We start from the raw sequence: 22,083 nt of genomic DNA, 5'->3' as shown, positions 1-22,083 counted from the left end.
CAGGGAAACAATCCCAGGGGAATGCCCTATGGATAAGCTAGTCAAAAACATTTGCCTACGCTTTTCCCCCAATACCACTGATACCCAGGGTACTCAACAAGTGCAGGACCAGCAACATGACACTGATCCTAGTAGCACCACAGTGGGCGAGACAGACCTGGTACTCACAAATAATGGAAATGGCACAGGGGCCACCCCACAAGTTCACCAAAAGGAAAGACTTACTCTCCATGCAAAACGGAGAAGTTCTACACCCAGAGCCAGAGAGCCTCAGCCTAGCAGCATGGCTCCTGAAGACATAGAGTTTGCACACCTTAAGCTACCACAAAGCACCATGCGAGTGCTCCGGGAGGCAAGGAGACCAACGACAAGAAAATGCTATGGGGAAAAATGGAAGAGGTTCACACAATGATGCAGCAAAAAGAAACTGTAGAACAAGTTGACAAATGAATCAACCGTGCTGAGATACCTCACACACCTACTAAAGGCTAAACTATGTTCATCCTTGCTAAGGGTACACCTAGCAGCTATTGTAGCTTACACACAAGATGAGACGGGGGGAAAGTTTCTTTACATCACGAGTAGTAAAGAGATTCCTGGAAGGGGCGAAAAGGATAGCGCCACCAAAGAGGATGCCGCCGCAGGTATGGAACCTCAACATAGTCCTGACGGAACTTATGAAGGCGCCTTTTGAGCCCATCCACAAGGCCTCACTACAAATGCTGACAATGAAGACAGCCTTTCTGGTGGCAATAACCTCGCTGCGCAGAGAAAGAGAGCTGCAAGCACTAACACTGCAAGAACCTTACATCCAAATACACAAGGACAGGGTCGTAATGAGAACGGACCCACACTTCATGCCGAAGGTGATGCCGGCATTCCATATGAACCAGACAATACAAATACCGAGCTTCTTTCAGAACCCAGCCACAAGTGCAGAAAGGGCACTGCAAACTCTAGACTCAAGAAGGGCGGTGATGCACTACATCGAGAGAACCAAGGAGCACAGGAAAACGAAGCAGTTTTTTGTGTCCTTCGCAACCAGCTTCCTGGGTAGACCAGTAACAAAAAGCACCATCGCTCGATGGATCGCACTCACGATACAATTCTGCCACAAACAGGCAGGGCAAGAACTATCGGAAGGGGCACGAGCCCACTCCACAAGGAAGAAAGGAGCAACAATTGCTTTTCTGGCTAACACACCCATTCAAGACATATGCCTGGCGGCAACATGGGCTTCAGTGCACTCGTTCACTAAGCACTACTGCGTGCATATACAAATGAACAAGGAAGCACAAGTAGGACAGAAGGTGCTTCAACATATATTCAACGACCAACGCTCATCTTCCACCCAGCTGCCACAAAGATGACAAACCGCTACAAAGTCTATGCACAGCATAGTGAATCCAGAAAGATTCACGCTGCAAAACGAATAGTTTCTTACCTGTCGGTGTAGTTTTGCAGCTTGAAGATCTTTCTGGATTCACTAGCGAACACACCCACCTCCGCCAGAAAGATGAGGCTGGAGAAGAAAGTGGAAAGACAGAAAATAGAGAACAAGCAGAGACTTAAGAGAAGTGTGTAAAAGGATATACTTAAGGACAAAATAGTAAAATTGCCTAGGATTAACAACAACAACAAAAAAAAGAGAGAAAAAAAGAATCCTAAGATGGCGTCCCAAGGTGGGAGCTTCCGCAGGAAGCATGCCGACGTCACGAGAGGTACACCAAATGGTGGGACGTCGACGCCCACCTGGGCTACAAAAAATAAAAAAAAGGAAGAAAGACTACGATTCCGGACCCAACCACCAGACCGCGGAATAATGCACAGCATAGTGAATCCAGAAAGATCTTTAAGCTGCAAAACTACACCGACAGGTAAGAAACTATTCGTTTTTCAAGTTTTAATACAAACCAACTCCACAGATTTTTGGAAGAAAAGCAGTCGGTGAAATCAAATGGAAGGAAACAAAGTTATCGGTTTACTGGTAAGTACTTTGTTGTGTGAGTTGATATTCTGGGGTTAGCACCAGGGTGCCCCCAGGTTCAAGAATGCACTCTGCAAACACCCTCAGCTGTACTAGGGCGGCCGGGTGCTGATGCCCAATGTTATCCAATGGGGGATAGGAGGCCTCCAGTTGGAGGCTGCTCCCGAGCAGGCCACAAGGTTGTGGGTGCAAAGTTCCTGCTCTTAGGCTCAGGGCAAAGGGGGATCCGATTTAGCACCCAGGGTGCATCGCAGCGGCACGGGGCGGCTGGGTGCAGGGTGCTATTTTGGTGTCTGGTGCCCTGTTGGTTTCAATGGGGATTCTCCGGTTGCAACCAACGCTGAAGGCTCGGGACGAAGATCTTCTGGAGGTTACCACTGGTTAGAGAGGTTATTTGGGATGCCTGGGGATGCTGGGACACCATCAGTTGGGCTACCCAAGGCCGTGGAACGTCGGGTGCAGGGGCGTCTTTAGGCATCTGGTTTTCTTAACAGCTCCTGTCGCGGTCAGGGGGATCCTCCAGAAAGGGGCTGCAGATTTCGATTTGGAGTTTCAAGGCAAGTCGGAGATTACCAGATCTCAGTTCAGGATCGCCGGGGAGACCTCCTCTTAGTGTTGGGCCACTCGAACTGGGCCATGGGCGTCTGGTGCAGAGTGGTGCAGACTCACGGATTTGGCCGGAGAAAGAGTCTGTTGGTGTGAGAAAGTGGCTCTGTATATACTGTTACCAAATAGGTACAGGGTGTACAGAGTCCACAATCCCCAAGGGTTTGACAGAGGCTAAAGTTAGATATAACCTTACTCTCTAAAGTGGTAGCTTGGTCGAGCAGTAAGGCAGTATCAGAGGACAGTGTAAAGCATTTGCTTTACACACTCAGTCAGCAAATGGTCTCACACACTTAATAACTGAACTCTAGGCCAATGGTTTATATATAAAAAATATATGCTTGTTTTATTTTAGAACCAACAATTGGAATTAAAATATACTTTCTCAGAATTAGATGCTTTATATAAATACTTTTGCAAGATGTAATTGACTTTTGTAAACAGTTACAAGTGGTTGCAATAGGCAACACTATTTTAAACACAATAATGTATTGAGTTCAATGGAAGTTTCATGTTATTTGCCACAGATTACTTTTAGGATTACTTTTGGAATTCCAGGACTAGATCCTAGATTCAGTCCTGGGTCAGTACTCAGAATCAAGTGATGAAAGTCGACTTAATTACTGTAATGATTTTTAAACAATATTTAGCTATTTTAAAAGTTGACACTTAGAAAATATTTCAAAGAAAACAGTCAATGATTCCCTATGGAAGAAAATTCAGGTTACAGGTACAGTATGTTCTCGTTACTTTTGTAATCCAGTACTGGGTGCCTAGACTCAGTACTGGGACCTTTATCCAAAACAGGTAAGTAATTACGTTTTCAGATATTATACGATTTTTGAAGAATATTTAAAGATTGCAGAAATCGACACTTAAAAGAAATTTCACAGAAAAACAGTCAATGGTTTCCTATGGAAGAAAATTGAGTTAAGGGTAAGTACAGTTGTAAGTATTTTTCAGAGTCAGTGCTGGGCACCAAGATCCAGCACTGGGAGCTCACCTAAGAGCAGGTGAGTAATTTCGTTTTCGTTACTCGGCTGATTTTTGGTGAATTTTTTAAGATTTGAAAAGTCCACACTTAGAAGAAATTTCAGGAAAAAGACAGTCAATGTTACCCTATGAGGAAAATAGAGTTTGCGGTTTAAGGGTAAGTACTCGACTGGCAGAGTCGAGGTTCTGGGCATAGACTCACGGGTCCGGTAGGTACAGTTGGTTCACCCTCAGCGGCTCTAGGGCGGCCGGGTGCAGAGAGAGTTAGGCCTAATGTTATCCTATGAGGGATAGGTGGGCCTTGGTTGGTGGCTGCTGACTGGCAAGCCACGCGGCTGTGGGAGCTGGGCTCCTGGCCACTGAGTCAGGGCAAGTGGGGAAGTAGGTAGGTGTAGAGTTTTCACTGCCAGGGCCACTCGGGCGGCTGGGTGCAGAGTGCTTTTGAGCCTTCGGGCGCTCAATTGATTTCAATGGGAAATCTCCGGTTTAGAAAAAGACTGCAAGCTCGGGGACGAGGACTCTTCAGGTGCCACCACCACTTCGAGAGGTAAGTTGGGTAGTTGGAGGATAGGTAGGTACCCCGGGATTGGGCACAGGGGGCCGTGGGGCGCCGCGTGCAGGGGTGCCTTTTGGTGTCGGGAAATCTTACCCTCTGTTGATCGCGGTTGTGGGGGCACCTTGTTCTGAGGCTGCAGGCTTCTTCAGGAGTGTCGAGGGAGGTCTTTGGGTGCCGGACTCGGGGTCACAGTCGCCGTGGGGTCGTCCTCAGGGTCTTTGTTCACTCCGGCACTGGCCAGGCTTGGCTGATGCAGAGTGTGCTGGGTTCGCGGTTCCGGGCTGCTGCCAGGGATTAGAGATAGGTTTTGAGTAGAGCCTCTACTCATGGGAGTCCCAGGGGCTTAGAGCCAAGAGGTAGCCAGGTCCTCCGGGGTTTGTGAGGTTGCTGGCCACAAGAGATGCCGGGTTGGAGCAGGAGCATGTTCGAGGGTCGACAGGCCGGTAGGGCTGAGGCCAAAGCAGTTGGTGTCTTCCTCTTTTTAGCAGCTGCAGGGCAGGTCTTCTTTCTTCTTGCTCTTCTTTGTAGTTTGGAATCTGGAATCTGGGGAAGGAAGGTTCAGGGCGCCCCTAAATACTAGATTTGGGGGTGTTACAGGTAGGTGAAGGGCAGGGGCCAATGGGTCCCTGTCCTGGGGTGGGTACACCCCTATCCTGCCTCTCTCCTGTGGGAGGGGGGCAGGAGCCTAGTCCTGATTGGGCAGGGCTTCCCATCTTCAAGATGGCGAGAGTCCGGAGATGTGCTTCACCTCGCCTCCCCCACCTGAGGGGTGGGGTTGGCAGGCCGGCACATCCCCTGTCCTTATTTGGGGTTTCCGGCCAAGCTTCCTGCCAGAGTGGGGGGTTGTAGTTGCCTGGGGAAGCTCACAGATGCGGAATGCCTTTGAAGCTTCCCCCTGCCCATCCTGGGGGAGGAGATTTAGCACCTCGCCCAGGATGTGCATTGTTGCAGACCCAGGAGAGCAGGGGCTCTCCTACCCAGGGGTCCAGCAACATGTCTGCTGTGTGGCAGCCTCAGAACAGACGTGGATTGTAGGTTTAGGTTTCAGGGGGTCACTCTAAGATGCCCTCTGTGGTGCTTTGTACATTAAATCACACACTGGCATCAGTGTGGATTTATTGTGCTGAGCAGTTTGATACCAAACTTCTCAGTCTTCAGTGCTGCCATTATGGTGCTGTGGAGTTCGTGTTTGACAAGCTCCCAGCACCATATACTCTTAGCTGGCAGCACTGCACTTACAGGACCCAGGAATGGACCTGGGTACTGTAGGGGCCCAGGGCTCCTGCCTCTGTGTCCACACCACTGGCATAGGGCACCCAGCTAGAGGGGTGGCTGATGTATGCCAGGGCAGTGTAGGTTGTGGGCATGGCACACAGGGATGTGTGCCATGTCGACTCTCTGTTTTGTCTTGTATCCAGACACTCAGCCTGCAAGAGCAGTGTGTGTGTGTTAGGGTACGGGGCCTCTAAGGGTGGCACAATGAGTGCTGCAGCCCTTAGAGGCCTTCTCTGGTCACAAGGCCCTGGGTACCTAGGGTACCATTTACCAGGGGCTGACATGTGGCCAGGGTTTGCCAATTTGGGTTTTGGCTGTTAGGCAGTTTTTAGGGAAGGAACACAGGCCCTGGGCACCTGATTGGCAGGAGCCCAGGGCACAACAAGGAAAAGTGCATCAGCTATTAGGCAAAAAGGGGGGGGGGTTACTGCAACAGAAACCCACTTTCTTACAGTTGGTGAGCAAATTCGGTGCGCACTGGAGAGAAAGTCTTGGTTTGAGGAGTCAGGACAGGCCCTCCGGCTTCTTGGGGGCTGCTGGCTGCAGGACACACCGGGATTTAGCTGGAGAGAGTTTGAGGTGGGGACAGGCCAATAGGACTGGGGGCCAAGTCAGTTGGTGTCCTCCTCTTCTTAGTTAAGCACAACTTCTTTTGTCCTTCTTCTCTTCTTCTGGTTGGTTCTTGTCTGAGGAGGCAAGGTTCAGCGTTGCCCCTAAATACCAAATATAGGGGCCTTAAAGGGTAGGTACAGGTCGGGACCAATGGGTCCCTTCCTTTGGGGCCCCCTATTATGCCACCCTCCAGTGGGAGGGGGAATATGCCTCTCTCTGAATGACTGGGTCCCCCCATCTGCAAGATGACGGGGACTGTGAGTTGTGCTTCACCCCGCCTCCCCCATCTGAGGGGTGGGGTTGGTAAAGGTGGGCAAACCTCCCTTCCTCACTTGGTTTTCCCGCCCACAGTGGGGGTCAGAACCGGGTAATGGCTGGGGTAGCTCACAAAGGCGGCAAGCTTTTGAAGCTTCACCTTCGTGGACCATGCACATCCTGCGGGAGGAGGATTGGCACCTTGTCCCAGGATGTGCAAGTTTTCAGACCCTCGAGAGCAGCAGGCTGTCGACCCAGGGGTTAACAAACATGTCTGGTTGTGGCAGCTGGCGAGCAGCTTCTCAGCCAGGACACTAGAGTTAGATCGTTTTTCAGGGGGCATTTCTAAGATGCCCTTTGAGTGCATTTTTCATTAAATCCCACACTGGCATCAGTGTGGGTTAATGTGCTGAGAAGTTTGATACCAACTTCCCAGTTTTTAGTAAAGCCATTATGGTGCTGTGGAGTTCGTAATGACAAACTCCCAGCACCATATACACTTAGTGGCATTACTGCACTTACAATGTCTAAGAATTGGTTTAGACACTGTAGGGGTACAGGGCTCATGCAGCTGTACCCTCACCACTGGCATAGTGCACCCAGGTAGAGGAGTTGCTGACCTATGCCAGGGCAGTGGGCTGTAGGCATGGCACACAGGGATGTGTGCCATGTCGACTTTTCACGCAGGAGGGAGGGAGGGAGAGAGGGTGAGAGGAAGAGAGGGAGAGAGGGAGAGAGGGAGAGAGGGAGAGAGAGAGAAAAAACCCCAAAGAAAAAAAAAATATATATATATATATATATGTGTGTGTATATATATATATATATATATATGTGTGTGTGTGTATATATATATATATATATTCACTGAAAAAACCATAGGTTTCACACATGTTATAGTTAGCGGAAATTTTACTGATAAAAAACCAGTGAAATTCCCCCGTTATAGTTAGCGCAGGCAACTATAACTCACGCGACCGCAATCCTCTGCTGATGCTAATACTGTATTTAGACACTTATTTGCCCATGTCTTCTTCCATACATTTTTAGCTATACATATATTACAAATATTTTTTTTTCATAAAGACACATATGTCATCAGCAGAAGATTGCGGTCGCGTGAGTTATAGTTGCCTGCGCTAACTATAACGGGGGAATTTCACTGGTTTTTTATCAGTAAAATTTCCGCTAACTATAACATGTGTGAAACCTATGGTTTTTTCAGTGAATTTGCAAGGTTTTTTAAATGCTAATTCCTAACTATAACGTGTGTGAAACCTATGGTTTTTTCAGTGAATTAGTACGGTTTTTTAAATGCTAAGTTTTTTTCCCTTATAATAAGCCCTGTACATTTGGTGGCCTACGGCCACCAAAAGCACAGGGGGTGGGGTAAGTGTGGATAGTGTTTTTTTCCATTGTAATAAGCCCAGCACATTTGGTGGCCTTCGGCCACCAAAAGCACAGGGGGTGGGGTAAGTGTGGATAGTGTTTTTTGCCCTTAACATAAGCCCTGTACATTTGGCAAAAGCACAGGGGGTGGGGTGAGTGTGGATAGTGTTTTTTTTATTTTTATTTTTTTACCGTACGCTTACGGTAAGCGTACGGTAAGCGTACCCCGCGAAATTGCCGAAAAAAAAATAAAACCGTTTTTGCACTTGGGGGATGTTTGGGGACTCCCTCAACATGACTATGTGGGAGGGAGTTGTCAAAACAGCCCCGTAACATGTTTTTGGCCATCATGTTTGATAAACAACACTCAGTGCGAGAGACAAAATGGCGGCCGCCGCTTCCTGGTTTCGGCCGATTCGAATGTTTACTAAGATCTAAGAGCCAATCAGAATCGCGCTCGCGCACGCCACCGTACGCTTACCGTAAGCGTACGGTACGCGTACCGTAAGCTGGCTCAGATATATATATTGATTTAAAGGCTATTTTCTCAGAATCTACTGAACAGATTTACACCAAACCTACAAAAGGCACTTCCTTGACCTAGGGACTACCTCTCTGCCAAATTTTGAGTAATTCTGTTCAGCCGTTCGGGCTGTAGCTCGTTCTAAAGGTCCTATGGAAAAATGCATGGGAAAAACGCGTTTTGGGACCCCCCTTTTATCTCAGCCCCCGCTTGACGGATCCCCCCGAGACTTTCAGGGTAGGAGCGGAGCGTAGCGCCCCACCTATTTTGAAAAATTTGCGAGGATTCGTCGACCGGCGCCAAAGTTATTCAAAATAGAATGTTGAGGTTTTCCTATGGAAACGTGGTCCTAACTATAACTACCTACTGGCTACCGCCAGTAGGTAATGTTGTCACCAATTTGCTCAGAGATGAGGCCGCAACTCGCCAACAGGGGGTTCTCAAAACCTTTATTCCAACCATTGCAGCTTCCCTTCACGGTAATTCGTCCCTTTGGCCTTACGCGTTTCGAAGCATTCGCGCTTCTCATCAGAGGCCACACGCAGGAAACCAAGTTCATTAACGCTATATCTTCCCAGCATGCTTTATAGAGACTCCCAATAGTCTCAGGTGTAATCTCTTTAAGTAGAGTTCATTTTCCACAGTGCATGTTGGGAATTGTATTCACGTCGCTCATTTCACTACCCTCTAGTGGGTTCACTTCCTGCATGTCATTCCGGGACAAGTTTAAAGCCCTCCATTGAGCTTCCTGAAAAGATTTTGCAATGTTAATAGTGACCCTGTTGGCGCCATTCAAAGAGGAACGTTACCTCTCTATGGTCCTGTTCGTCATTTTCAGGTAGCGCGATCACTCCACAGCCGGAGCCGCCGCGATGTGTATTGTCACCAATTTGCTCAGAGATGTGTGTGTGTTTATGTGTATATGTGTGTATATATATATATATATATATATATATATATATATATATATATATATATATATATATATATATATATATGCTGAACATAACAAAATGCTGATGTCAATTATCTCTATGTGCCTAGAAAACAACTATTTTTTATTTCAAAAAATTGTCTACCAACAGATCAGAGGCGTTGCGATGGGGGCCTGTTTCTCCCCGAGCTATGCTTGTTTGCATATGGGACTTTGGGAGGAGCGGGTCCTCATGGCATCGTTTCAAGAGGTCGTTCACAACCACATAATCCGTTGGTACAGGTATATTGACGATCTTCTGATCATTTGGAAGGGCCCGGAGATTGGGGCTCTTCAATTTATTGATGACATCAACAACAATGATTTGAATCTTGAATTTTCAGGTCAAATTAGTTGCAATAGCATTTGTTTTCTTGATGTTGAGCTATTTGTCTTAGATAACCACCTACATTCTAGACTCCATAGGAAAATGACGGCTGGAAACTCCCTCCTACATGCAACTAGCCATCACCCTGCACACCTGATTCACAGTATCCCCTTTGGGGAGATGCTGCGCATCAGAAGAATATGTACCACTGATTTGGATTGTTTCAAGGCACAATCAGAATGCCGAGAACGGTTCCTGAATCGCGGATATACCACAAAAATGATAGAAACAGCTATATCTAAAGCCAATAATCAGGGCAGGTCTAAGGCTCTAACCAGAAAACCATCCAGGGATCAGATTATTGACCCTAATACCTCAGAATCCCCGAGACTAATTCTGACATATAGTCAACAACAGCAGACTATAAGAAGAATTGTAACCAGAAATTGGGCGTTGGTCAAAAGTGACCCCATTTTGGGAGACACATTGTGTCGATCACCCAATTTGACGGTTAGAAAGGCACGCTCCATGAGGGACGAATTGGTTAGTAGCAGCCCTGAATTGGTAGAAAACACATCGTGGTTATCATCTAGCAAAGGTTTCATTAAGTGTGCTAGTTGCAAGGCTTGCAAACACGGGATTAACAAATCTGAATACACCACACCATGGAGTGAGAGGATGACTAGAATTGATAAAAAACTTACCTGCAAAACAGAATTTGTTGTCTATGTACTTGAATGCCCATGTGGTTTACGCTACGTGGGCACTGGGCAGTACAAAACTACAAGCACATAAAAGAATTCTGCAGCATATTCGAGCCATCAACCATGGTGACTCCAGTTATCCAGTAGCCCGTCATTTTGATGAAATGCATTCTAGGAGATCTAGTGAACTTAAATATTTTTTGATTGACTCAGTCCCTCCTTTAAGGAGAGGTGGTAATCGTGATTCTTTATTAAGGAAACTTGAAACACGATACATAATCCAATTAGACAGTAAGATCCCAAATGGATTGAACTTCAGTGAGGATTTTTATACTCACTTGTAAAAATCAACTCTTATCGACATTCAATCCTGCTGTCTATTGACCACTGAATCACTAGCGCTCCCCCTTCTCTGTGTTCCTTTTTAACCTATGATCAATTTAAGACTTTCTTTATTTAACACATATAATTTTATGATTATTTATTGCACAATATTGCACTTTTTGGTTACCCTACACCTTTTAAAGATGACATCAGGTAGATTCCAATTTTAATGTGCTACTTGTGTTATGCTATGTGTAATTATCCATTATGGGTACTAACAATATAATAATGCAGTTTGTCTTCATGTGTCAACAAGGTTACATATAGATGGTTTCCTCAAAAACCACTATTTTATGTAGTAGGATTTTTGTATATAATACTATGAGCGTTTATTTAAACCCTGGTATCTTTTTTTAAAAAATCCTGTTTTTTAACCATATGTGAATTTTTAATGAATATATTTATATATTTATTTATTTATTCATATCTCATTTGACCATGTACTTCGTTTTGGTATTCAGACCAGAACACTTGCACAATTTTGCACTTAGCAGTATTTTGCACAAGTAGTACTATGTTTACATTACACAAAAAACTGTATTTTCGACAATAACAAACTTGTATTTATACAGTTATTAAGGGAATTGCGATACATTAGTAAAAGATGTTTTCTATGTCTATTACTATGACGCGGGAGAATCCGCCGTCCCTTTCAGTGTACTGTCTCCTTAAAAGGTGTAATGACAATCATGTGGTGTATCATGTGATCAAGGCTCGTGTAGAGCTGAAACGCGTAATGGCGGCGGTGCTGGGCATGGAATAAAATCTTCACTCACAGAATCTGGGTTCGCCTCGTCTTTCCAGCATACGGATTGTGGGCAAGTTGTGGCGATATATATATATATATATATATATATATATATATATATATATAAAGGTACAGGGCCTCTAAGTGTGGCACCATAAGTACTGTAGCCCTTAGAGTCCTTCCCTGGCCACGGTGCCCCCGGTACCTATGGTACCATTTACAAGGGACTGACATGTGGCCAAAGAGTGCCAATTGGGTTTTGTATCAATGCAGTTTAATTAAAGAACATAGGCCCTGGGTACCTGGCTGGCAGGAACCCAGGGCCCACTCAGTCAAAGTACATCAACAGTTTTGCAGAAAGTGGAGGCAACCATGCAAAAAGAGGGCATTATGTTACAGGTACCCACACCATCAGTGGCTGCAGAGTGCCATGTTGATTAAGATGTCAGGGAAATTTGCATACGCTTTTCCCCTAATCCTACTGATATCACTAGTGTTAGATAAGGGCAAACAGTTACCATCGATCTAATTCTCTCTCATCATAATTGGCCAGACAGACAAGCGTTCCCGATCAGGTGGAAATGGCACAGGGCAGAGTGTTGACACTACTATATCCGGGTTTGTTAACAATGGAAAGAGGCACGGTGTATCACTCAGAACCAGTCCCCATTAGCCTAGAGGCATGGCTTCTGAGGACCTAGGGTTTGGACACCTGGGACTTCCACAGAGATCCATAGAAGTCCTATAAGATGCCAGAAGGTCTACCATGTGAAAATGGAACATGTTCATACACTGGCGTTACAGTGTGGAACTTGGTGACAATTGGACAATGACACTACTATTGTTAAGTACCTCACTTGAAGTACACCCCAGCCATAGTGGGCTACACAGGGGGTGTTATTGAAAGAAATTTCTTCAACACGCGGATTACCAAGAGATTTCTAGAAGGAGAAAAAATGTGGTTGCATTAAGGTCAGTGTCCACACCACTTAAACTTAGTGCTGACTCAGCTGATTAAGTTGCCTTTTAAGCTTACACTTAAGGCAGGGTTCAAGTGTTTAACTTTTTTAAAAAAAAGCCTACCTGATTGCCATCACATCTCATCTTAGTGATGAGATAGTGAACTGCAAGTAATCAACACAAGAACCTTACTTAAATATAGATAAGGACAGAGTGGTAGCAAGGACTGTCCACGGTTTCTGCCAGAGGTCATTTCACATTTACTTGCCAACCAAGTTATACAGCTACCAAGATCACAAGCAGAAAGAGTCCTTTATCTCTGGATGTCAGAAGGGCAGTCCTGTATTAAAGATCAGGGTCACTCACGAGGGAAAGAAAAAATAGAGAAAATATAAGCGACAATTTCGTACCCAACCACAAGATGGAATTATGCACAGCATATGAATCCAGAAACATTTTCAAGCTGCAAGACTACTCCTACAGGTAAGTAACCATTTCTATATTATATGTAACTTGTGCAAAGATCTCCAGTAGTTAAGGCTAGAGTAGGAGCCTGCAACAAGGAAGAATCAGCCCACATTCAAAGATGGCAAAGACGTTCTAAACAAGAAGACAATAGGGAAAGCACCAAAAAAAAGGAGGTAACCCAGGGAGGCTACTCCATTTACTTTCTGGTGCCAAAGGTGGACAAAACCGTGAGGCCCATTCTAGATCCTCTATTAATGAACAGGTTCATCAAAACAGAAAGGTTCAAGATGACTATACTACAAGAAATCATTCCATTCCTGTGAAGGGTGGATTACTTGGCAACCATAGACCTCAAAGATGCTTACCTGCATGTGGTTCCTTGGGCTCGTTGTAGACAGGGAACATTATGAGTTCAGTATACCGCCTTTTGGGATAAAATCGGTTCTCGTGGTGTTCACAAAGTGTCTTACATAAGTGGCAGAACTCTTGAGGAGGCAGGGGATACAGGTCTACCCCAACCTTGACGATTGGCTGGTAAATATGATGTAGCTCACACAATGCCAGAGAAGCATAGATAAAGCATAGATAAAGCAATAAAAATGCTTCACAGCATTTCTCCCGAAGCCTAGAAAAATTATCCCTAGTCCCAAAGAAAGAAAGTACGTTTCTGGAAGCAAGACATGTCTGGGGGTCAATGTGTTCCCATTTCATATGGACCCCGCCATTAGCAGTATAATATCGAGCAGGGTTATTCCTTGACCTAAAACTAGATTGTAGAGGAAAGAAGAGACTGCTAATAATCTGGTGACGATCACTTATTAAACATTCTTAGAAAAAACATGCAAATAATCATGCAGGCCAGGAGGAGCACTAATGTGTTTTTGCTTTGTTTCTGTATGCAGGCACTTTTGAAACGAGTACAGCCATAACTGTATGCTGTTGTTTTTCAGTTTGCCGTACGCGAAGCAACAAAGATCTGGAATCAGATGACACTTCCATTTCAGACAAGCGTGCAGGCTTACAAAATGACACATGATGGTAGTTATGTATTTCTTTTTTTCTTACTGCTGTTGAAACTGATTACAAAATCCAAAGTAAGGCTTGTATGGTTTTTCTGTAGACGGATGTGGAGTTTGGGTTTAGGAGACGCGGTTACAGAGTACAAAGGGTGCTTTATCTAGTTACCGTAGAGCAGAGCTCTGTGAATTAAAGTTTCATTACTACTGGCTAGTATTTTCTACTGACTCACCAGGAGGGAAATCCCACAGTACTTCATTATTCTTCCAGACCTTTGATGTGGTTCCGTCTAAATGGAATTGAAAATCATTGTCTTTGTATCCCAATGGTGCCTTTACTGTAGCTGTCCATTTTCTCAAAAGACATTTTGGTCTACACTAATCAAACCAACTTCATATTTAGTTTGAATTTTCAGACTTGGAGGATTGCTTTGTCGCTAAGATGGCCACCTATGCAATGAATAAGCAGCCAAGGTTTTGGACCAATAAAGGATTTCAGTCAGGTTTTTTATTCTGTCACTTTGAAAAAAGTGAACTTAAGCAAGCACTGTGAGAAAGTGGCTCTGTTTATACTGTTCCCAAATAGGTACAGGGTGTACAGAGTCCACAGTCTCCAGAGGTTTGGCAGAGGCTAAAGTTAGATATAACCTTACTCTCTAAAGTGGTAGCTTGGTCGAGCAGTAAGGCAGTATCGGAGGACAGTGTAAAGCATTTGTTGCACACACTCAGTCAGCAAAATGATTTCACACACTCAATAACTGAACTCTAGGCCAATGGTTTATATAAAAAATATATGTCTGTTTTATTTTAGAACCAACAATAGGAATTAAAATATACTTTCTCAGAATGAGATGATTTATATAAATACTTTTGCAATATGCAATTGGCTTTTGTAGAAAGTTACAAGTGGTCGCAATAGGCAACACAGTTTTAAACACAATAATGCATTGAGTTCAATGGAAGTTTCAAGTTATTTGCAATAGATTACTTTCAGGATTACTTTTGGGATTCCAGGACTGGATCCTAGATTCAGTCCTGGGACAGTATTTAGAAACAAGTGATAAAAGTCGACTTAGTTACTACTAGGATTTTTAAGTAATATTTTGCTATTTTTAAAAGTTGACAGAAGAAATTTCATAGAAAACAGTCAATGATTCCCTATGGAAGAAAATTCAAGTTGCAGGTATAGTGTGTTCTCGTTACTTTTGTAATCAAGTACTGGGTGCCTAGACTCAGTACTGGGACCTTTATCCAAAACAGGTAAGTAATTACGTTTGCATAATTTATACGATTTTCATGTTTAAAACGTTTTTATTGAAACTAAACAAACCATGGGGGAGGGGGATAGGAGGTTAGGATACATAGAATACAATCAAAGAAAAAGGGTGCAACCCAAGAGGGTTGGCGATGGATAGCTCAGTGGGCCAGGGGAAAAACACAGTAAATGAAAGGCTAGAAATGCAGTCTGTTTAATCCCCGCATGCATATCCGACACCCCAAATCTAAGCAATGAAAGCCAGCAACAACTCAACAAAGCACAACCCCCCCCCATCCCCCATCCCCCCAGTAACGCAAAAACAACACCCCACCCCCGTCCTATGGTCCCGCGCCAGATTAATCGTCACCAAGAAGCCCCGCACCCCCCCCCCCCCACCCCCCCCCGGGAGGCCCCCGTCTCACATGTGAACTAGTCTGCCGGGGTCACCGGCGGCGTCAACCTGAGAAGCCTAAGATACCTCGGACAGGTGAGCTCCCGGAATTCAGTGGACAGCAGCGCTAGAAAGGGTTGCCACAGCTCTTCAAATTGGTCTATCTCCCCCGCAACCGTAAGCGACAGCTTCTCCATTCCCAGCACATGCCAAAGCCTATGCAACCAGCCCGTGATGGAGGGGACAGTGGTGGTGCGCCAGTGGATAAGAATGTTCTGGACCGCAGACCCCAGCGCAATCGCGATCTGCCTACCCCTGCGGGACTTCAGTGGGTACATTAGGTCATTGGGGAGGCCCAGCAGGACATACGCCGGGAAGCGCGGCAGCTCTATCCCAAAGTGCTTATCCACCTCGTCCAAAACTTCCTTCCAGTAGGCGGTCAGCACGGGGCAATCCCAAAGAATGTGTGAGAGGGTACCTTCCTGCCCGCAGCCCCGCCAGCACCCCTTGTCAGTGTGTTTATGCATTTCATACAGTCTCTCCGGGGTGTAGTACCAATATGTGGACACCTTAGTAAAGGTCTCCGTAAGGCCCGTGTGGTATGCAGAGTGCCGCGCCCGATACGCAATTTTCTCCCATTCCTTGTGGCTGAGTGTCCTACCCAATTCCCTGTGCCAGCGCTCCCTCCCCGGGTTGTAATAGTGAAACGGCGGGGGTTGTAGGTACTTGTACAGATCGGTAATTAGCTTAGCGTCGGAGGTCCGAGTAGCCAGCCACCTCTCATACGGTGTAATTTGACGGGCGGCGGTGGCACGCACCTGGGGCTGGAGGGCCCAATGCCGAACCTGCATGTAGCGCAATCTGTCCAGCTCCGTCAGGCCGAACTCCTGGCGGAGTTGCTGAAAAGGAACCACTCCCTCCGGGCCATAGATCTGGAAGAGTGCCCTGCAGCCTGCCTGCACCCAGTGGGAAAAAACCCCCGGCTCCATCCCTGGGGAGAAGTCCGGGTTGCCCACTATGGGCGTGAGCGGCAAAGGGAAGGTGGTGAGGCCCCGAGCCTCACAGACTGCGTCCCACACCCGCAGGGGGACCCGCGTGACAAAGGAAGCGTAAAGATTAGGGGGGCTATGCGCGCGGCGCAAGAATGGAACCTCTTGTAAGGTGCGGCCCGCCACTGCCTGGTCTTGAAAGAGCCAGTGTTTGTCGGACTCCCACCTGCTCCACTCCACCAGATATAGCAGCTGTGCCGCCTGAAAGTACTTACGGAGGTCCGGAATACCGAGACCCCCCGCCTCCGGAGCCAGCGTGGAGAGGACCCTCTTCATTCGGGGCTTGCGGCCCTGCCAGACAAAGCGGGAGACGTCAGCCTGCATTTGACGTATCCAGCCCACCGGGGGCTGGAGAGGTAGGGCCCGGAAAAGATACAGTATCTGGGGCAACACCGTCATCTTAACCGCCGCGATTCGCCCCAGCCAGGACAGTAGGCCCTTGCTCCAGCGACCAAGCTCCTCCTTGATCTTCCTGCTGAGGGAGGCATAATTGGCCGTAACCATCTCCGGTAATGTGGGCGCCAGCAGAATCCCCAGGTATGGCACCGTGGACGAGGACCACTGCATGGGGAAGAGCCGCTGAAGGTCCCTCCTGGTATCCGCAGCCAGGGACACGTCTAACGCCATCGACTTGCTCATATTCATTTTGAAGCCGGCCACACATGCAAAGGCGTCCAGTTCCCGGAGGCAAGCAGGCAGCGACCTCCTAGGGTCGTCCAAGGTCAACAGGACATCGTCCGCGTAGAGACTGACAGTGTGGACATACTGGCCCATCCGGACCCCAATAGCATCCGGATTATTGCGAATCCTCTGAGCAAACGGCTCCATGTAGAGGGCAAACAAGAGCGGCGAGAGGGGGCAGCCCTGCCGCGTTCGATAGCAAATCCACCGGAGCTGCACCCGTTGACCCGCACCGACGCTGAAGGATGCTTATAACAGTTGAATACCATGGTGCGGAACTTATCACCGATTCCCAATTTCTTGAGGACCAGCTCGAGATACGGCCAGTGAACTCTGTCGAAGGCCTTCTCCGCATCAACGGACAGCAACATCCACTCCCCCGGGATCCGCGAGGCCTTCTCCAGAACATGCGTCACCTGCTTGGTGTTGTCAACCGTCTGTCTGCCGGGTACAAAGCCAGCCTGGTCCGCCTCCACCAATCCGGGGAGGTGTGGACCCAGCCTGGACGCAAGAATCCCTGTATACAACTTGAGGTCGACATTTAAAAGCGAGATGGGTCGATACGAACCGCAGAGGGCCCGGTCCTTCCCAGGTTTCGGGATTACCGCGACCGTCGCCCTCAGGAGATCCGGTGGGATGGCTCCCGGCTCGGAAAAGGAATTAAATAGCCGAGTAAGGACAGGGGCCACAGCCGTGCAGAAAGTCCTGTAAAACAGAGACGTGTACCCGTCCGGGCCCGGGGCCTTACCATGCTTCAGCCGCGCGATAGCGGAAATCACTTCCTCAACATGGATATCCCGCTCCAGGCGGTCCGCCTGAACCGGATCCAGCACCGGAAGGGTCACCGACTCCAAATAGCCTTCGGCATCCCGTGGCGAGGAGGGCTCTTCAGCATACAGCGCCTCGTAGAAGCCGCGGAAAGATTCCGCTACCTCTGCGTCCCCAGAGACGACCCCCCCGTCCGTGCCCACCAGTTCTCTCACAACGCTACGCTGTTGCGTGACCCGGAGCCGGTGTGCTAGGAGCTTGCCACATTTGTCCCCCCCAGTGTAGTAGGCATGTTTCAAGCGCAAGGCGGCATACTCCGCCCTGTCAAGATCCAGTGCCGACAGGAGCTTCCTCGCTGCCTTCAACTGCCTCCACACCCTTGGCGCCCCCGTACGGCGGTGGACCTGCTCAAGCTCCCGGACCTGAGCTGTCAGCTCGTCCCTCTTCCGTTGCCGCTCCCTATTTTCGGCTGCGGAGATAGAGATAAATTCCCCCCGGAGGACTGCCTTCAGTGCCGCCCACTGTGTCGCCTGCGAAGTGTCGGTGTTGCTATTGTGAGTGAGGTAGTCCTGTATGACCTCCCCAATGCGCTGCACCACCGACTTTTTGTGTAAAAGGGTATCCCGGAGGCGCCACACCCCCCGAGAGGGGGAGGCCGCCGGCCACCGGAAAACGCCGGTGACTGGGGAATGGTCCGACAGGGTCAGGACCCCGATGTCCGCCGCCGTGGCAGCGGCACGCAGCGGTCCACTCACCAGAAGGTAGTCCAGCCGTGAGTAGGTTCGGTGTGCGTGCGAAAAGTAAGAGTAGTCCCTATCCGTGGGGTGCATGGAGCGCCAAAGGTCGTGCAAGTCCATTTCCGCAATCCGGGCCTTTACAGCCTGGGACAGTTCCCCCGTCTGGGGGAAGCGCTGCGCCGATCTGTCCATCACAGAATCGAAGACAATATTAAGGTCTTCCCCCAAAATAACGTGGCGGTCGGGAGAAGCAGTGACATCCACCAACACGGAATCTAGGAAGCGCTCTTGGTGGTCGTTTGGGCTATAAACGGAGCCGACCGTAAACGCTATGCCTCCTAAGCGCATGCGATACGCAAGAAGCCTCCCCTTCTGTTCAGCACACTTATACAAAACCTCCCCCCGAAAGGAGCTCGCTAGAAGAATGGCTACCCCCGCCGTCTTGTTCGCTGCCGAGGAAAAGAACTGGGTAGGGAACTTAGCAGAGCGCAGCCTATGGCAATCCCGGGGCAATAAGTGGGTCTCCTGCAAAAGGCAAATGTCCGCCTGCGTCCCCTCCAGCAAAGATAAGATCGCCCTGCGCTTCACGGGGTTATTCAGACCCTGAACATTAAGGGTCACTACCTTTAGGCCCGACATTCCTCTCGGGGATCGGGAGCGCCATGCAATGGGCAGGGGATCAGCGGGTGGGGCGCGCGGGGCAGCCGCGCAGGACAAGCCAAAACAAGGTGGGCATGGACAACATCGGACGGGACCTCCCCAACCCCAAAACAACCCCCACACCCACCCAAAACACAACCCTGGCAACTAGCCACACTCAAACTCAAACACCCCATTGTCCCAGTCAAGCCCCAAGACGGGCAAGTCCGTAGAAAAAAACGAAGTGGACGTCCAGCCACTCACCTCCATCCGCTCCCCCCCGACCCCCCCGCCCCATACCAAGCATGTAAAGAAGCTAAAGGCATCTCCCCCCGGAGTGAGTGTTAGGCCGTCAAGGCCACGCCGGAGGAGCCGGCCGAGTCCCCGGCCGCCGCCCTCAGAGCGTCGGCCATGTCCGCCCTGATGGTAGGGGAGTCAGGACGCCCTGCGCTGGCCGCTGAGCGCCGCCTCGTCGACCTCCGCCGGTTCCGTCTCTCCGAAGACCTCCACGACGGCGTAGCTCCTTCCTCCTCCGCCGCCGTGAGCCCCAGGACACCACAAATGTCTTGCAAGGAGCGTAGCTGGTGTAGCACCCCGTTCCACTGAAAAATCAGGCGGAAGGGGTGACCCCAAGAGTACGGCGTCTCGTGTGCGCGCAAAAAGTCAGTGGCAATCCTAAAGGACCTGCGTTTCTGCAGCGTGATGGCGGAGAGGTCCTGGTAAAGCGCCACCGGCCGATCCCGGAAAGTCAGGGGCTGTTTCCTGCGGGCCTCAGCCATGATGCGTTCCTTCAGTGGGAAGTCGGGCAGGAAGGCCAGAATGTCCGGTGGAGGTGCCGATGACTGGCGCTGCCGGCCGACCCTATGCGCCCTATCAATGCTGATGGGGAAGTCCGCGGCTTCCCCCAGGATCTCTCGGAACAGGGCCCGCAGGTAGCCCCCCAGATCGGACCCCTCATCCGCAGTCGGCACACCACGCACTCGAATGTTGTTCCTCCGAGATCTGTTCTCAAGGTCCTCAGAATGGGCCTGGAGCTCCACACACTGCTCCCGGAGGCGGAGAACGTCCTGTTGAAGATGGACTATCTCCTCCGCTCGGTGGTGGGCCTCCGTCTCCACCGTTTCAACTCGCTCGCCAAGGCCCTCCACCTCCCTACGCACTTCCCGGACCTCGCTGGCCACCTCCCGCTTCAGTGTCTGGAAGTCCTCCCTGAGGGAGCTAAACAGTTCCTCCATAAAGGTCCTCGTGACGGGTGGCTCCCCCCCAGTCACATCCGCCGGGGCCCGGGAGGACCCCGGCGAGGGCTGTGTTCTGTCCCGCAGTTGCTGGGCCCTGCCAAGCATGTCCGGCAGGGTGCGGTCCCCCTTCTTCGGGCCGCCTCTTCCAGACATCGCCAGCACCGCGGTCGGTCACAGGTCCGGCCGCCCCAGGGATGCCCAGCCGCTGGCAAGCGCTCGACGTGGGTGTCCCCCCACAAGCAGAGTCGCTGCGTCACAGGTTACAAAATGGCGGCCCAGTCCGGTCACCGTCAGCCGCGGGAGCCCATTCGAGACAGCCAAGGGAGCCACAGTGGGGGGGGGTCTCATCAGCACATCCCCCAGAAAGTCAGCCCAGCAGCAGCGGGGGTCACATACATCCAGCAGCAAGGGCTCCGGCGAAGGCCACCACCACTGCTCCCTCTGGGACAAGATGGCGGCAGGGCGGAGCAGGGCAGAACGACCAGGCCCGGCGACACCACCGGGGCCCCCAAAACGCACAACAGTCAAATAGGTTCCACCGCCGGCTTCAGTCCGTCACACACAGGGGCCCAGGTGGTCCGACCCCATCAGAGAGTCCGCCGTACCTCGGCTAAGGGTTAGGGGCCCCGCAGTGCGAAGTGTCGCCGACACAAGTCCGAGTGCCAAGGCACCCGTCCTAAGCCTTCCGCACCGTCGGGTCCCCTCCCGTAAGGCTCCTTCAACCTCCGTCGAGCGGCGGGTCAGATTCCCTCCAGATCGCAACTTTCAGCACCAGGCCCAGCCGAGGCGCCCGGACAGCACTCCAATGCGCTCCGCCTGTTAGGCCCTCCGTCGCTCCTTGAACTCGATCGGACTTTTGGGGGGCTTCCCCCGAGGCGATCCGAACCAAAACGGCAACAGCGTGCGCCCCTGGTGCTCCGCCACGCTCCTCTCCCACGCCGAGCCTCAGCGGGGGGAGAAAAGCATAAGAAAAGGGCTCAAGCTTGGCCGGGCCGTAGGAGCTACGGGAGGAAGCGTCCGCTCACCCCGCCATCTTGGCCACGCCCCCATTTATACGATTTTTAAAGAATATTTAAAGTTTGCAGAAATCGACAGAAGAAATTTCACAGAAAAACTGTCAATGATTTCCTATGGGAGAAAATTGGGTTACTGGTAAGTACGGTTGTGAATATTTTTCAGAGTCAGTGCTGGGCACCAAGATCCAGCACTGGGAGCTCACCTAATAGCAGGTGAGTATTTTCGTTTTCGTTACTCTGCTGATTTTTGGTGATTATTTTAAGTTTTGAAAACTCCACACGTAGAAGAAATTTCAGAAGAAACCAGTCAATGTTACCCTATGGAGAAAATTGAGTTATCGGTTTAAAGGTAAGTACGCGACTGGCAGAGTTAAGGTTCTGGGCATAGACTCAGGGGTCTCCGAGAGTCAGGTAGGTACAGTTGTTTCACATTCAGTGGCACAGGGACAGCCGGGTGCAGAGAGAGTTAGGCCCAATGTTATCCTATGAGAGGCAGGGTGGGCCTTGGTTGGTGGCTGCTGACTAGCAGGCC

At 49.4% G+C, this 22,083-nt stretch overlaps 1 protein-coding gene across 2 annotated transcripts in view; it reads left to right on the top strand.

Annotated features, from left to right (window-relative positions):
• Positions 1-22,083, top strand: part of FBH1 (F-box DNA helicase 1) — a 719,176-nt gene that overhangs the window by 345,829 nt on the left and 351,264 nt on the right. For both annotated transcript variants that reach the window (XM_085653566.1, XM_085653565.1), the window contains exon 11: positions 13,709-13,796. In XM_085653566.1, the coding sequence (XP_085509692.1) occupies positions 13,709-13,796 (88 nt within the window). The remainder of the gene's footprint in view (positions 1-13,708; positions 13,797-22,083) is intronic.

The sequence above is a fragment of the Triturus cristatus genome, chromosome 4_1 (genome assembly GCF_964204655.1).
Source record: "Triturus cristatus chromosome 4_1, aTriCri1.1, whole genome shotgun sequence".
Taxonomy (NCBI): Eukaryota; Metazoa; Chordata; class Amphibia; order Caudata; family Salamandridae; genus Triturus; species Triturus cristatus.
This window is presented reverse-complemented; position numbering and strand designations above follow the sequence as displayed.